This window comes from Pyxicephalus adspersus, chromosome 1, assembly GCF_032062135.1.
Source record: "Pyxicephalus adspersus chromosome 1, UCB_Pads_2.0, whole genome shotgun sequence".
Classification (NCBI taxonomy): Eukaryota; Metazoa; Chordata; class Amphibia; order Anura; family Pyxicephalidae; genus Pyxicephalus; species Pyxicephalus adspersus.
The window spans coordinates 129275763-129290995 of record NC_092858.1 but is presented as its reverse complement, the minus strand read 5'-3'; the positions used below and the strand labels follow the sequence as shown (position 1 = coordinate 129290995).

Below are 15233 nucleotides of genomic sequence, written 5' to 3'. Positions count from 1 at the left end.
GAATAATTTAAAAAAAACCCTGAGATCAGGTTTTCTGCCTTAATAGATCTGAAATGACCTTGATGTGTAGTTAGCTTTTGTATTTCCAATTTTTCCCTTTTTTATAAATAATTATGATGAAATGTACTTCTTTAAGTTGTTTATTAGCTAACCTTACTGTAAAATAAACTTTGACCTCTTTTGAAGTCATACTGGAACCGAAAAGGACTGGAGGTTCTGATTTCTAATGACAAGGGTAAGAGGGCATACTTCACAATCCATCATGTATTTGTTTTAGGCAATGCCAAGCTGGTACTAAGTAAAAACCCTGGCACAGAGTGTGAAATGTTCCAATTTTTCAAGCATTCCCAGTGGTGAGTAGTGTGAATCTCAGATTTTATTACATAATTCATTTATGGCAATGATAATCAGTGTGAGCTATGTGGACAAATGATAAATAAAAGAAGAACAAACCTATCAGTCTCCACCATTAGCAGTTTTGCAAACACACTGCACAGCGCTGATTAGTTTTAGTGATTACAAATGACCCTGATACTTTTACCTGCAAATATAAAGACATAAATAACATTGTGAGCACTGAAAGTAATTTAGCATCTCTCTGCAGACATGCCAGGAATGCACACATGATCACTGGTATGAATCACTAGTGAATATGTGCTAGATTCAACCTCAAGCAAAGAAGTGCAATTTGCTGCAATCCCTGAATCATGGAATTCTCTGTTCTCTTGTCTTGGATCTCACTGACCCCCATTGCTGTTTTGATTCATTGACATTGGTAGATGATGAGATCAAGCAAATGCTGTACTGTGCATTGGTTGTCACATTAGTATGTTATAAAGGCATGGGATATAGAAGACTTTGATGTTATCCTAACTACTGTAGCCAGAGTTAGTTGAGGAGCAGGAAATTAGATCTGCAAATTAGGTCAAAAGGCACACCCAGTGCTAGTCCTAACAGCAACTTATTCCGGTTCAATGCTGACAGTAACCATAGTATGATGGTTTTATATTCAGTGGTAGGGGATTCATAAAGTGGCGGGTTTTTCAATTACCCTTTAGATGCTACAAGTTCAGAAATGTGGGAATGTAGCAGGATACTTTACCTTTGTCACTGTTGTTGTGCATGAATATTGATAAAAGCATGCCAGCAAGAAAGAAATGTGGTATATGCCATTACTTTTTATTAGAAGATATGTTGCACTAGTAACAGATTTACTTTTTCTTTAGTTTTCTATGTTAGTGAGCCTATAAAATGTAAAGTATGCTTTTAAACAACTTCCAGGGTACAAACACCACTCACATTTTAAAAAGAAGAATATTCATTGTACGCTGCAGTTTTACTATAAACCTCAACCTTCATTTTATGTGCAGTGCGGAGTTCCCTCTACTTAGGATGGAATTTGCACTAAAACACCAAGGTCAGTTTATTCCTGTTTTCTCAACCAGGATGCCATGGATCCTTAGGGTTCCTCCAGATATTGCTAGAGGTTCCTGGTGCAATGATTTTTTTTATGCCTCTCAGGTCAGTTTAAGTGATACCATAGATATTTTTGGCTATATGTAGGGGTGACATTCTTCCTATTAGTTAGTAATGTAAGAGGCAAAGGCTGGTTCATTTCAAAGGGCTGCAGAAAAAAAGTTACCGTCTTATTGGTGATATCCCAGAAGATAGCACTCAGTCCAAATCGAAGAATAATATCTCCCCCTGCTGTTGAAATAATTAGCATGCTCCAGGGTCTCATTGCCAGGATGGTAAAATTGACCCCTAAATACAAAAAAGGGGAAGGGGTACATTTTTCATTTCAACATTTTCTTCCTTTTTTATGTTTGTGAAAAAGAATGGGGGAATAGGCATGAGTACAAGGTCTGTTTAAATCCCATTGTACCCCCTATAAAAATCAACAGTTCTGAAAATAATTAGAACGTAAAGGACCATTTGTTAGAATGTTAAACATAATTTAACTTTCTGTGGTATGAACAGCTGCAGAGCTAGACCATTGTGCTAGTCTCATTGCAGCAATTTGGCACACCCTCTCATATTAGTGGGGGTCCTGAAAAGTTTAGAAAGGTATTGCCATGAATACAACATTACACACCCCTACCTAGAGGGTAGGTCACTGCACTCACAGTCTTTCCTCAGTCTTCTGGGCTGAGTGACATTGGGCATCGTTTAATGTGAAATGACTGAGGACATCTTGTGGCAAAGAAGAGGTACTGCACAGGTCAGCTCCAGGGCTACCAGTGCTGACCTCTATATATGTGTACTACCGGTAGTTGCCTGCCTGCCTCTAGAATAAATCCTGATCTGCATTTGTTTCAGGTAGAAAAAATGACATGGTATTTAATGGGCCACAACAATTTGTCATCTATGCCTTTGAACATTTCTTGGTTTTGATCATACAGTTTTCAAAAAGTTTTTTTTTATTTGTTGATTACAACTGATTTTATTGCAGTTTTTTTTTTCTGATTGGTTGTAACTAAGAGTAGTAGTTTGCTATATCATTCTACATAGCAGTTATTTGCATATTGAATGTGATGAAATGCTTACAAAACAATCATGGCTTTGAATTCCCTTGTAATGAATAGAAATTACTATCGTACAACACAGAACTGTTGACATAAGCAATCAGCCTAAACATCAACTTTAAATGTAGTTAGCAATGACTTGCTGCTCTCCCTAGGCTTGTGTAATGGAGGGGAGTAATATCCATTCATTACTATGCTAAGCAAATGCAGCTCATCAAGAGCTGACACATCAGGTTCTTTTAAGAAAAGTGCTGCTTTTAAAATGCTTCTACAATTTCCACTAAATGTTTTAACCAAAGGCAAAATCACAGCTTGCTGCAAAAAAAACAGAAGACAACAACACTGCCTGAGTGTCCCCTGCACAGCTAAAGAGCACCAAGCATTTCACCCAGCAGGCACATGATTGGCTGCCACCCTAAACTTCATCTGCATATGGGGCGGGGCTTGTGTGCCTGATAGGCAGCTGTCACCATGCAATCAGGCATCCTTGGAATCCCTTTAGTTGTGCATGAACCTTGCTTGCATTTCAGTTGCTTTGAATTTGCTAAAATACCAGAATATAATTTTTTTTTTACAATTATCTCACTAAAATACCTCATATATCTAAGTTATAGATAAACTGAACTTATAAAAAATAACTCACATCCCTAATTAAACATATGCCTATTTAAATATTAAAATTGTGGCACAATCAACCCCAACTACATAATATTGTAAATACAAATACATGGGCTTTTCATGCACCAACCAAAAATTAATATAATTAACTAGACATAATATTTTACAAAATTAGACAAAAATATAAAACCTACTAAACCCCAAACAGATCTACCTTTAAAACTACCTATGTAGTCTCCCTGGTGGAAACTCTTTCAGGTTATGGCACACACTTATCTTTTTGTAGGTGGCCAGTAGCAATGACAGATGCAGGAACCTGTCACCACTGCAACCTTTGAACCCGCCATCCTGACTCCATGGTGGACTACTGGGTCCTTGGTGATCCACTTTGGCCATTGCATATGCAATATATATTTGTTCCTGGTGTCTGGGTGTTTTCATGGCTATGCCAAGAATAGAGCAGGGCTTTCCACTATATTACACATCACTGTGAAATGCAGCATTTCTCAATTTTTTTTAACATGGGAAACCCTTAAAATAACTTTCGGGTCTTATGGAACTCCTGCTATAAATACTAAACTCACAAATCCCATTATATTAGCAAATGGTCAGTGACAACAATGCTTACTACATTGCTGACTATTAGCAAACTTGCCATCCTTACAGATAACCACAAAGATCATTGATGTCACTTGAAGTGGAAGTAAACCCAAAACAAAATATTCACACTTACCTTTAATTCCGCAGAGCAGTCCATCCATCGGCAGGTTTCTTCCATTGGGTCCCCTGTTGTCCAGCTCGGCACACAGGGAACGCTGGGCGCCGACACCTGCTTCTGGGCTCTTCTTCCTGCGTCACCGGAGTGTGAGATCGCATGACGTAGATTTTGGAAAAAATTGTACATGCCCTGCGACTAGGGCGTGCGCAGTAGGAGCAGCCAAAAGCCTCCTAGGATGATGTGGCGATCAAGACGTAAAGGGGCAGTGCTGCACCTTTTTTTTTTTGTGTTGCACTTAAAAGAAAACAAACAAACAGAATTGTTACTTTAAATAAAAAGGTTGTCTGCCCTTCTATGTAATCTAAAAAATCTGAGTTTAGGTATGCTTTAAACCAGAGGTCTCCAACCTTTCCGACCTCACGGACCACTAAATTCATCATTTTAAATCCTGCAGACCATTAATATGAATTTTTTCAAAAAGATAAATACATTTGTAAAATAATAATCTTCCTAATGAGGAGGACTGCAGGCTGATTCATTGATCAGCTCATGGTTAATTGAAGTATTGCTATTGTTACTATTATCATTAGTTACATTATCTTTGGGAATACAAAATATTTGTTTGCTTTTTCGCACTCATGGCTTCATTTCATTCCAATCTAATACCAAACAAGAAATGATAGTTATCAAAGTCAAACCACTTGATGCCAATAAATATAACAGTTAAAGAAAATATAGAATATTTTTTTTTTTTATTACCAATAAAACATTACATTTGCAAATTTTTTCTGTGGACCACCAACATTTTCTCCGGGACCACGAACCACGGGTTGGTGACTGATGCTGAAAGGCACAAATTACTCATTTTTCAAGGAACTCCTAGCAACTGCTGGCAGAGAAACACTGGTGTAAAGTCAGAAAAAGACGCAACCCGCTCATTCAGACCTATAGCTAAGAGCTCTGGATTAGGGGGATGGCTGATCTCTGCAGAGAAACCACTGCTTCCTTGCACTAAACAGGGAGATCTAAGAAAACAAGCTTGTAAGATATTTATTCCAATGCACCTGGAATGTCTATTTAGAGCAATATTTCATGTGGTATTTGAGTGTTAGGGAGGAGCAATGCTCAGGCCCATGTAGAGGGGTGCAGGGGATGCCATGCTCCATATAACACCTCTTACTTGGGAGGCTGATTCCATTGCGGATTGGGGATAAGCTGCAAGCAGGAGGGGCTGTGAGCAGCAACAGTAACACCCGGCTGCCGGATCTCAGTAGCATGGCATCAAGGAGAATGGAGACCAAGCCAGTGATAACGTGTCTGAAAACCCTGCTGATTATCTACTCCTTCGTCTTCTGGGTGAGTCCATCCGGGCTGAGGGCTGATGTAATGCCCCGGTAGATGGGGGGCCATTGATTAGGAGGGTCAGATGTCTATAAATCACTATTAATCACAGATATTTTTGGCTTTTTCACCCCCTCCCCTTTTCCTCCCCTCTTTCTGCATTGCTCTAATCGTGTTTACTGCGCAAAATGATCAGCTTGTTGTGTCAGGCTGGGGACACCCCATTCTGTGCTGGGGATCTGCCCAGATCACTGGATATCAGATCACTTAACCCTTCCTGTGCCGAGCCCTCATTAATAGGATCAGCCTGCTGGCTCCAGGATTATTATAAGAGAATGGAAGTCTATGGGCAAAGAGAATGAACTGCTGCAAAGATTGTGTGTAATGCAGTATGGAGATTCCACCCTACCCACAACTGGGTGATAATAGCAATCTGTCATTTCTACCATCACATCTCCTATTTATCTATACCTATATATAGGCTTGGCACTGTGCCATTATAATAAATATATGGATTATTGATGGGCATACACCTATGTGATGATGGATCATTTAAAAATAGTCTTGTTTACATTTGTTTTCTGGGTGCTGAAAACTGGGCATCGGTCCAGATACCTAAGATTATCCTAATGTCTGCTTTGTATTACATAGATAACCTTATATTCATGTTATTTCTTTTTTAATGAAATGAGTTGTGGGATAATGTTAGGAGAGTCAGCTTAGGTGATACTTATAAAGATCTGAATGCAATTATAGAGTCAGCTTTGCAAAGTTAATGGGTTTAAATGTTAGTGCAATGTTACTATTCCAGTATTTGTCAGGGAAAAAGCTTCAATCTGCTCAGGCTTCACATTATAAATATAGTACGATCATATATTTAAACATACATAGTGAGATAATACTGTATAGAAAATATATAAACAGAAAAATATATAGTGAACTAATACTGTTTATAAAAGAGTACGAAATGATATAAACAGATAGAAAACATATATAAATAAATATAGTGAGACAATATATAAATAAATTTTGAGATGATTTGTAAACAAATCTAGATCACAAACACACAGAATACTAATGCAGGATCTGTCTATATGTCCATCCAGCGATGGACGCTCTATAAAGACGGTGACTTCATCTTTACGTATTTCCCTCTCATAGACAGCGACTGGTTAGATGTGGCAGGTGTATAAAGATTCCCTTCAACGCCACTCTCTGCTCCGTGGTTGTCTATTATTCAAGGATCAGAACATTTTTATATTCCCAAACAGGGAGATTTACACACATAGCCTAGCCGGTGAACCGTAGGGGAACCTGTTAGGTTAGAAATATAAGAGCCGTCATTGCTGATTTCTATTTGGAGGTGCATGGTCTTGGCTTGTCATTTTGATCCAGTTTTACTACTTAGGGAGATGCTGATCTGGAACTTGCAAGCAGCTAGGGAGGTCTCAGCATCTGAACTAACATGTTGGTCAAGATCAGTGACCTGCTAGATGGTAAAGTGTTTAAAGGAAACCTGTAAAAAAAAATTTGATGGCTGCTATTGCTGATCTACTAAAAATGCTAATTACCCGACTGTTGTGCTGTAGCAGTACCTTCTAAGTCAATGATGTGGGAGGATAATGGAAAATGAGAAAAGTCAGTTCTGATCTGATGTCTTGTTTAAAATCATTGAGCCAGACACATTGGGTTTTCTTGAAAGGGGGCTTACCGTCTGGCAGCTGTGGCGAAGCAAAGGTAAAGGACTAGTCACCATTATTGCCTATGACTAGCTGCAGCTGAACTTTCACCTGTTCATGACTTGCCATGTTCTACCTTGTACCTCTACATAAGGATGCCAGCTTTTTAGAGGCATGGCTTTGCTTCCTTACGTCATAGCTGTCCCATGATGACTGGTAATCTGATAATTGTTTGGGGGATATTCAAGGAGCAGATGTACACAAAGCACAGATTTCTCAAATAATGAAACAGTAGAAGAGTGATACATGCAGTCAGAATTTTCCCCAGCAAGCATTGTGATGACATCACCAAATCCCCCCAAAATGTTGCAGTAACAGGCAGCAGTGCCTCTCACACTGCAGATACAAAGCTACGGTATGCACATTTACATGGTAGTGCATTTACTCTTTTTAGTCCAAGATTAAATTTTTCAGTGTACAATTCACATAGATGCTGGGGGAAATGCTAAGGGGAATAGTATAAAACAGTCATTTTCAACTTGGGTTTTGTCAAGTGGACTTTCTCAACTTTTTTAACATGGGGGGGGGCACTTAAAATAACTTAAAAATGTATAGTACATTAGCATTGTGGTCATTGAGAAGAATGTCTCTTACATCGCTGGCCAGTGTGATGAATAGTTAGACTGGGAGGTGCAAATTGCTCATCACTCAAGGAACCCCTAGCAATCTTTGGAGGACCCAGGGTTCCATTGGACTCTGGTTGAGCAACACTGGTCTAGAGATTGTTATGGGTTCCTTACCTGTAGAAGGTAACCTCACATTTGATGGTGCCGTAATTCAGGGTCTAGCATCTTGTAAAGCCTGGCACACTTATTTTTCAGTAGAACAGTTGCATTCCTGCTGACCATCAAAGCAAGTGGATTTTTTTCACAATGAGTTGGTGTTGGTAAGGGTTCCCAGAGAACTGAAAAGTTTATTTTGTAGGTGTTCTTCTGGGATAAATAGGGTGAGTAGGACAGGAACAAAATAACACTTTAAGGGCTGTACCTGCTAACAGCCTTAGGGTATTTTTACACCTACACGAGGGAGGCTTTTACAGGAAAAAAAAAACACTTGTGTTAAAAGCATATAATGGGAAGATTGTCATTGAAATGAATGGTCTGGTGACACTTTTGGATTGGCAAAAGTTCAATTTTTTTAACATTGGTTGATAGATTAGATAAGACTGTATGCCTCAATAGTAATTATATGGCATTCTTGCCAAACCTCCTCCGTCACCGTTATTTCTGTAGAAAGCTTTTATAGGATTTTTCAGTTTATTTCAAATACAATATGTGCTTGTGTGGGAAGTGTCAACATTTTTAATTTTAAAAAAAACTATTTTAGCAACACTGCTTTAAGCGAATTGTGTGATACAGTAAACAGATTGTAATCTCAGGTATTGTGCTGTACATCCTGGTCACACTGATATGATCGATGTCAAGTGATTCTTGGCGTAATGCCTATTCCCAACTGTCCCTGTGAAAATCTAAGCCTACTGTGCCAATATTCTGTGTCAAACCTTAGGAACTAAATTAGGAAGCTCTTCACACAAACGGGAAGTGCTGAAGTGTGTCAAAGAGTATTGTTGGATAGGGGTTTTTCATGACAGTATGCTCAATAATTTACAGTTTTATGGCTCTTTAAGCTTCCAAATGGTAATTCATTCTGTATTGTCAGCTCACATATCCTGGTTCACTTCGTGCAGATGCATACTTGATTTTTTTTAATGTTTTTCTATTTTTCATTGTGAGAGCCTTTGTATATTCAATTATGATCTATATTGTTGAATGAATTTAAAAAAAACTATATAGATTTTCCATTTTAGGTTTCATTCAGACATTTAGTAATGGTCACTGGAAATGGTTTTTAGTGAATGGTTGTAAGGTAATGTAAAGGTAGTGCTGTTCTGGCCAATAGAGAGGGCCCTTCTGTGCCTACTCCAAAATGAAACAATAATGGTCCTTGGTGCTCTGGGATTCAGGACTGTTACTACTTGTGTGTTGGGATATCACACGTTTCCACAATTCAAGATAAGCAATAATGCACCATGTTGACATTTATTCTTAATGGCACTTCAGCACAACATGTGTACACCTGCCCAAAAAGTACATCATGCATAATATTTTTGTGTGATGTGATGTGTGCTTACACAATGCACCAATGTGACATCACACTGTTTTTTTAAAAATGCATTGTGGTGACCTAGTTGGAACAAGCATTCAGCAATCATCACTAAAGGACATCCAGGGACAGCTTTGCTAATGCTGTACAAATTCCATTAAACAAATGTACTTATGTGTTCACCATTTCATCTGAATATATAAAATTAAATTGATTGTGTTAAACATGTTTCTGTCTGTATATACCATAAGTGATTTCTAGGTACTGATTTTGGAGTGCCCTGTAATATCTACATTGTGGCTTTTCTGCTAGCGAGAACTGCTGCTGGTTTTCCCCTCATCTCTGTTATTTCCCTAATGCTACAAACCACAATACTGTCACAGTGATGGAGTTGATAATGGCTAAAACTCTCCTTCCTGTAACAGGATAAATCCTTCCTTCATTGACCTGCTCTGGTTCAGCTGATTTGGCAATTTTAAGTTTATCATATAGGAAGAATGCTCTAGATAAAAATGTTATTTACTTTTTACATTAAAGCTTCTGGAACCCTATTCTGCAACAGCTGAATAAACAGATGAAACAGACATGGGACCTGTTTATCTAGCAAACAATTTGTCCTTTAGATTTAAACAGCTCTGTTGCATAGCACAGCTCTGTCTGTCGGGAAAGAAGATCTGGTTTTGCTCTGCTGCAGTTAGGTAACAAATACAGATCTTGTGACTGGACAGTGCAGGAAGAATTAGCAGACTAATAGTTCATCTTTGTACCAGTAAGCTTTTTCCAATAGGCATACCTCTTCTTATATATTCACATATTCAGAGACTTAAACTCATTGTGTTTAAAATGCATTTAATAATGTAAAAATTATCTATATATAGATCTAAAGTTTTACCTTTTTTTCTAATTTAACTTCTTTAATATTACATTTTCCAAAACTAGTACAGACCTCAGATGGATACAAGCCAAGCTCCCTGTGCAGACTGTGGCAGTGTTTAATGCTTTCTCCATTGACTGATTTTCTGTTTTAACAGCTTTACACTTTTGAGACCTGGCCATTGAGAACAAATGCTGCTTCTCCCTCTAGCATGGCTCTTAGCGTTATTCCTCATGTTCAATCCAGGATCAGGGTCAGAAGATGCTGAGCACCACAGATGGCATCCCTTGACAGGTCACAGCAGTAGGGGCTTGTCTTCTCTGAGGTCACCATTCCCATATGGACATTTATTATGTGGAATGTGAAGGTGTTTTTTGAAGTAAACCTGAAAATGTTTCATTTAAAATCTGATTTTTTTTTAATTTGTAGTGTCATTATCTTATTCTGAGCTGATAAACAGACACAGTTGACCCAGGAATTGCAAATCCTGCACTTGCCTGACATTTGCCATTTAAACATTAGGTGAAATGATGTTGAATTTTAAGAGATATTTTACTACACTTCTATCTTGTATCATTATTTAAACTTTGTTCCAAGTCAGCCAATCAGCTTTAAAGCTAAAATCCAGGTTATTGAATTAATTACCTTTGCAGTAGGGTTAACCTCCACATTGAAAAGGATAAATGCTCAACTTTGTCATAATCCTTGCACCTGCTGGCTTTTTCCTCCCCTGTGACTATTCCTCTTATCTAAGGCTCCTCATCCTGCCCTGCAACACAGATCATCAGAACAGTAAGGGGTGTAGGAAGTAAAAGTTCTTTTACTGGTGCCTTAGGCAAAAAAGAGTGTTCACCCATGCAGCACAGCGGGAGTCCTGCAAAAGCAGTTTATGTAGTTTCAGGAGATTTCTTCTTTCTGATTGCAACTCCTGCATAGTACATCATTAGTAGCCACACAATGTCTGAAAAGTATGGTTGTGGTGGGTCTGGATGCAGAAATGACAGCTTTGGGGACCGCAGTAACAGGATCCTGGACTGGTCTTTGCTGCAGGGCACCATGAAAAAAGTGTTCATACATGCTCATTATGCCAAATGCTCAGCTCAAGAGGTGTGGGTTTAGTTCTGCTTTAATGTCAGGTTCTTGACCTCCATTACTGTAACAGCAAAGTTTGGTCAGGACTGCTGATTTAATAAAAAAGCATCACTCTGCTCTCTCCTCCTTTTACCATGGTAAATGACAACCTGTGCATATACAACATATCCCTATTGGCTCTTATTACTACTCCTCCCTTTCCCTTTTTGTCAGACTTCATGTCCTAGATACTTAGTGTACTCTATCTAGGGAGGCACAGGTTGTCACCCCAAGGGCAGGTTCAGACCATAGTACTGGTTCATAAAGAACAAGAGATATGACAACAGGCGGCTGTAAGCAGTACTGAACCGGTCACTGCTTCCCTCATTTATTCTCTGCTAGGCTGGTGCAGGTAGACACTACATGTAGTATATGAAACAGTGGTTCACTGGCGTGAGGAAACATTTACGGCAGCCTTACTGTCAGTCCGAACATAGCCTAAGATAGGAAGTGTTAGGACTATAGAACTTCCAACTTTCTGAATTATTATAAAAGAAAGTGGGAGGCCTTCAGTAGGCCAGGGTTAACTATTCGAGAGAACACTGCAGAGATTACAGGAAGCAATATGGTTAATAGATCCTGGCTGAATCCTTTTTGACAGAGTTTAAAAAGTGGAATATCAGACATACTGAGAGGGAAAAAATAGGAGAAGTTCATTGTTAGGGTTTAAATTCATTCATAACAGTTCCCTCAGAAATACATAAACTATGGAATATTGGTGGTTGCTTCTCTATAATTTGACCTGCGTTATAATATATCGAGGAGCATTGTATGAAAAATGTATTTTCCATTTGGGTTATCCTTATTATTCACTTGGTTTAACCTTCAAACAACCACAAACGATCACGAGTTTCATCATGACAGTCTGTTATAGATAATTGGAAGGCCTTCAGATATTTTTTGCCTGTAGCTATAGCAAAGAGAATGCAATTTTCTTTTTAGAAATCAAATCATTGTTTTATTAAAAGCTACTGCTTGACTTGTTTTTCATTCCCAGAAATCCCCGCCTAACATGATTTTAATTAACAAAAGATCATTAACCACTGAAATGCTATATATAAGCAATTAAACTGATGTTTCCAATAAAACTTTTAAAACTTGGTTAATTTAACTAAGCGGGAAACCTTATTTAGGGAAAAACCAAATTGTAAGGGTTTTGTAATCAGTAGTCTTGTCTGTGTCTTGTTTTTTGTAATGTCAGATTCTCAGCTCTGCATAATAATGGAATACAGGCTCTTGCCAAAGGTGAGGTGAACATGCCAAATAGGTAATTAGTGTTAGGGCTTACATTAATGCATTTCAGAAACTTTTAAATTATTTTCAGAATCGGGGAACCCCTGCTAAAACCAATGAGTCTAGGCCCGGCATGGGCAAACTATGGCCCAATAGAGATGTTTCTCTGGCCCTTTGGGTGGTCCGCAGCTCTGAACGGTGCCACCCTGAGCAGAGTCAGGAGAAGGATTTGCTGGGGGGGCGGACCAGCCACAACTGTGGAACACATCCTTCGGACCTGAGCCTGCAATGGGAGAGTGGGCCGGTTGTGTGCAGTGACACAGCCCCCCCATTCTCCCATCCCAAGTTCAGATCTGCAATGAAAGCGTGGGCGGGGTTATGGCATCATGACATCATGTTCAGTGGCATCATGATGGCATAACCCTGCCCACTCTCCGATCGCCCTGGCCCTCTGTCAAATTTTATTTCAGATTGTGGCTCCTGACTAAAAAAGTTTGCCCACCCCCGATCTAGGGTCAGTGAGAAAAAAAAAACACTTAAATTGATGGCCAGTGGAAAGAATGCCCCCCTTCCATCCTACACAATGGTGGCTAGAATATCACTTTTTATTGACCACTAATAAGAGTCCTGCAACTAGCTCTACTAGTGTCAACCTCTGGTGTTGCCCCCAAAATGTAGCCATCATCAAATTGGAGATCAATGTGCCGCAGTATGAGAAACCCTTAGAAACCACTGGAAGAACCATGAGATTCCACAGAACCCAGGTTTAGAATGGTTGCTTTAGCGGTTAGGGTATAGACTGCCCAACCATAAAAGTGGCAATCAGCTGAAATAATTAATTTTTTTATATATAATTGCCACTGTTATTATTGATCATTGTTTCCTTCAAGAACTCATCTTACTATTTACTAGTACTGTTGGTAAAATATTTATCAGACATGATCACCACTTTTGTAACAGCCTATATCCACTTTGATCACTTAAAGTACTGATCACCGTAAAGTAGCTGATCTTGCTAATATAAATTTACCATTTTTAAAAGTGATACATTTGGGGAAAAATGGAGAACAAAGAAGTAATGATCTGCTATTAGATTGGCCTTTTTTTTTTTTTTTTTTTTTTTTTTTTATAAACGGTCCTTTAAGTGTTAAGAGTTCACGTTAGGGGTAAAGCCAAAAAATGTATTAAATACACTTTGTCAGGTAGAATGCTTGCCCACGATTACACGTTCAGTGGGCAAGTGGTTCAGCCTTTCAGAAGCTGATTGCCTATCCTTGGCAACAAATGCTTCCTCTAGTGCTTATGCCTAGAATGAATTAAAGAGCACTAGGGGTAGCCATGGATAAGACACCTGGCAGCAGTTCATGAAAACAAAGACCAACTATTAAATATCTTACTTTTTTCTTTTCAAAGTTCCTCCATCCTCAGCAGAAAACTTTGATGTCCGTGAAAGCTGCCACTAAAGAGCCCTGTGCTCTGTGTGAGAGCATTAGTTTCTATACAGTGGTCTGACACATCTCCTGCCTTATCTGACCTACAGCAATGCAATCAGCAGGGGCTGTAAGCCTTGGTGATTACACTGCTGTAACTCTGACAGGTTGTAGTAAATCATACCTAGCTGAAGATTTAAATGGACAGGTACTTCTAATAACTTTATAAAAGTAACTCACAAAGCAAAGTTCATATCTAAAATGTCACCTGAACACATTAGCACTGCAATTTTAGAGAAATAATAATCCTCTACGTGTTAGAGAGAATAACGAAGGAAGAGAGTTTTAGTTTAAAATCCTATATGGCTCCAACAATCTGTGAGATGGAGCAACGTTTAGAAAGCTTAAAGCCTGCTTGCATTTCCTTACTTCTGTCGATTTCTAAACTGTAATGTCTAAAAAAAAGGTGGAACCCTACATCTCTTGATTTCCTACAGACAAGCAAACAAGAATATTATTTATATTCTGTCACAAGCACAGCAGAAATTCTGTTATTCTTATATTAAAAAAACATGTCACTCTGATGCTTTAATTCCTTATTTACTAAGAGAGCTATAATTTATATGCCAGTACCTGATCAGTACCGTTGATGGGTTTGCTAGGTAAAATTGCATATGCCTTTATACAGTTGTCAGCGGCTACAAAAGAAATGTGTTGGTTAATATTTGGACATGTTCATAGTATGGTCATATGGTGTATATTGCTTTTTTTAATTCCAGAGTTCTAATTTAAATGACCAAATCCTTGTATAGCATTTACTTGTAAAAGCAAATTTTGGGCAAGAGTATAATCATCCTGCAAAAGACAAAACCTGTTAAGATAGAAAATGGTCATAGTTGTCTTCGTTTTAAAGGTGCAGGCTCCAATGTTTGCCTCACTACTGGTAAGCCTCATGCAGAATTAGCAGGCTTTACGTTCATGCTTCATACAAAGTGACCTGGTAAGTAGGAATATAAAGATGACAGCTTGCACGTTCATGGACATGTTTACTAGGACATCTTCTTATATTTCTTTCTCTGTCATTACTTGAGCAGATAATTGCAAAACATCCCTAGGAGAATTCCAAGGCATTCCCAGACTAGAGAAATATAACCGACCGATGTGGTCTGGATCAGTCCTGGGGCTTCTTTCCAGTTGGATGTGCCTTTTACAATTCCCTGGAAGCCTTCCAGGGAACATCTGTATAAGATACCCTGCATCTTAACTTGATACAGCATCTCAGTATAGATGAAGTCCCAAGCTTGTGCAGCTCTTACGCTTTTTTAATTTTGTGTGTCTTTTGCCATGTTACCTGGGCCAGCATCAGGACATGGGTTCATTCTACTATGGGAACCTTGTGAAACCTATGGCACCTTTAAACGCTCTATTACTACCTGTATTACATGAAAAAAGGTGTGCTCTTGCAAGCTCATCCCACAAATCTCACCAACATAGGTGACCAGTACATTTAAATGGTAAAGC

The 15233-nt window shown here is 38.7% G+C and overlaps 1 protein-coding gene across 1 annotated transcript in view; it reads left to right on the top strand.

Moving 5' to 3' along the window:
* The first annotated feature begins 5057 nt into the window (after positions 1-5057).
* Positions 5058-15233, top strand: part of TSPAN7 (tetraspanin 7) — an 80438-nt gene continuing 70262 nt past the window's right edge. Inside the window, exon 1 of the mRNA XM_072427317.1 lies at positions 5058-5217. Within this exon, the coding sequence (XP_072283418.1) occupies positions 5137-5217 (81 nt within the window). The 5' untranslated portion in view covers positions 5058-5136. The remainder of the gene's footprint in view (positions 5218-15233) is intronic.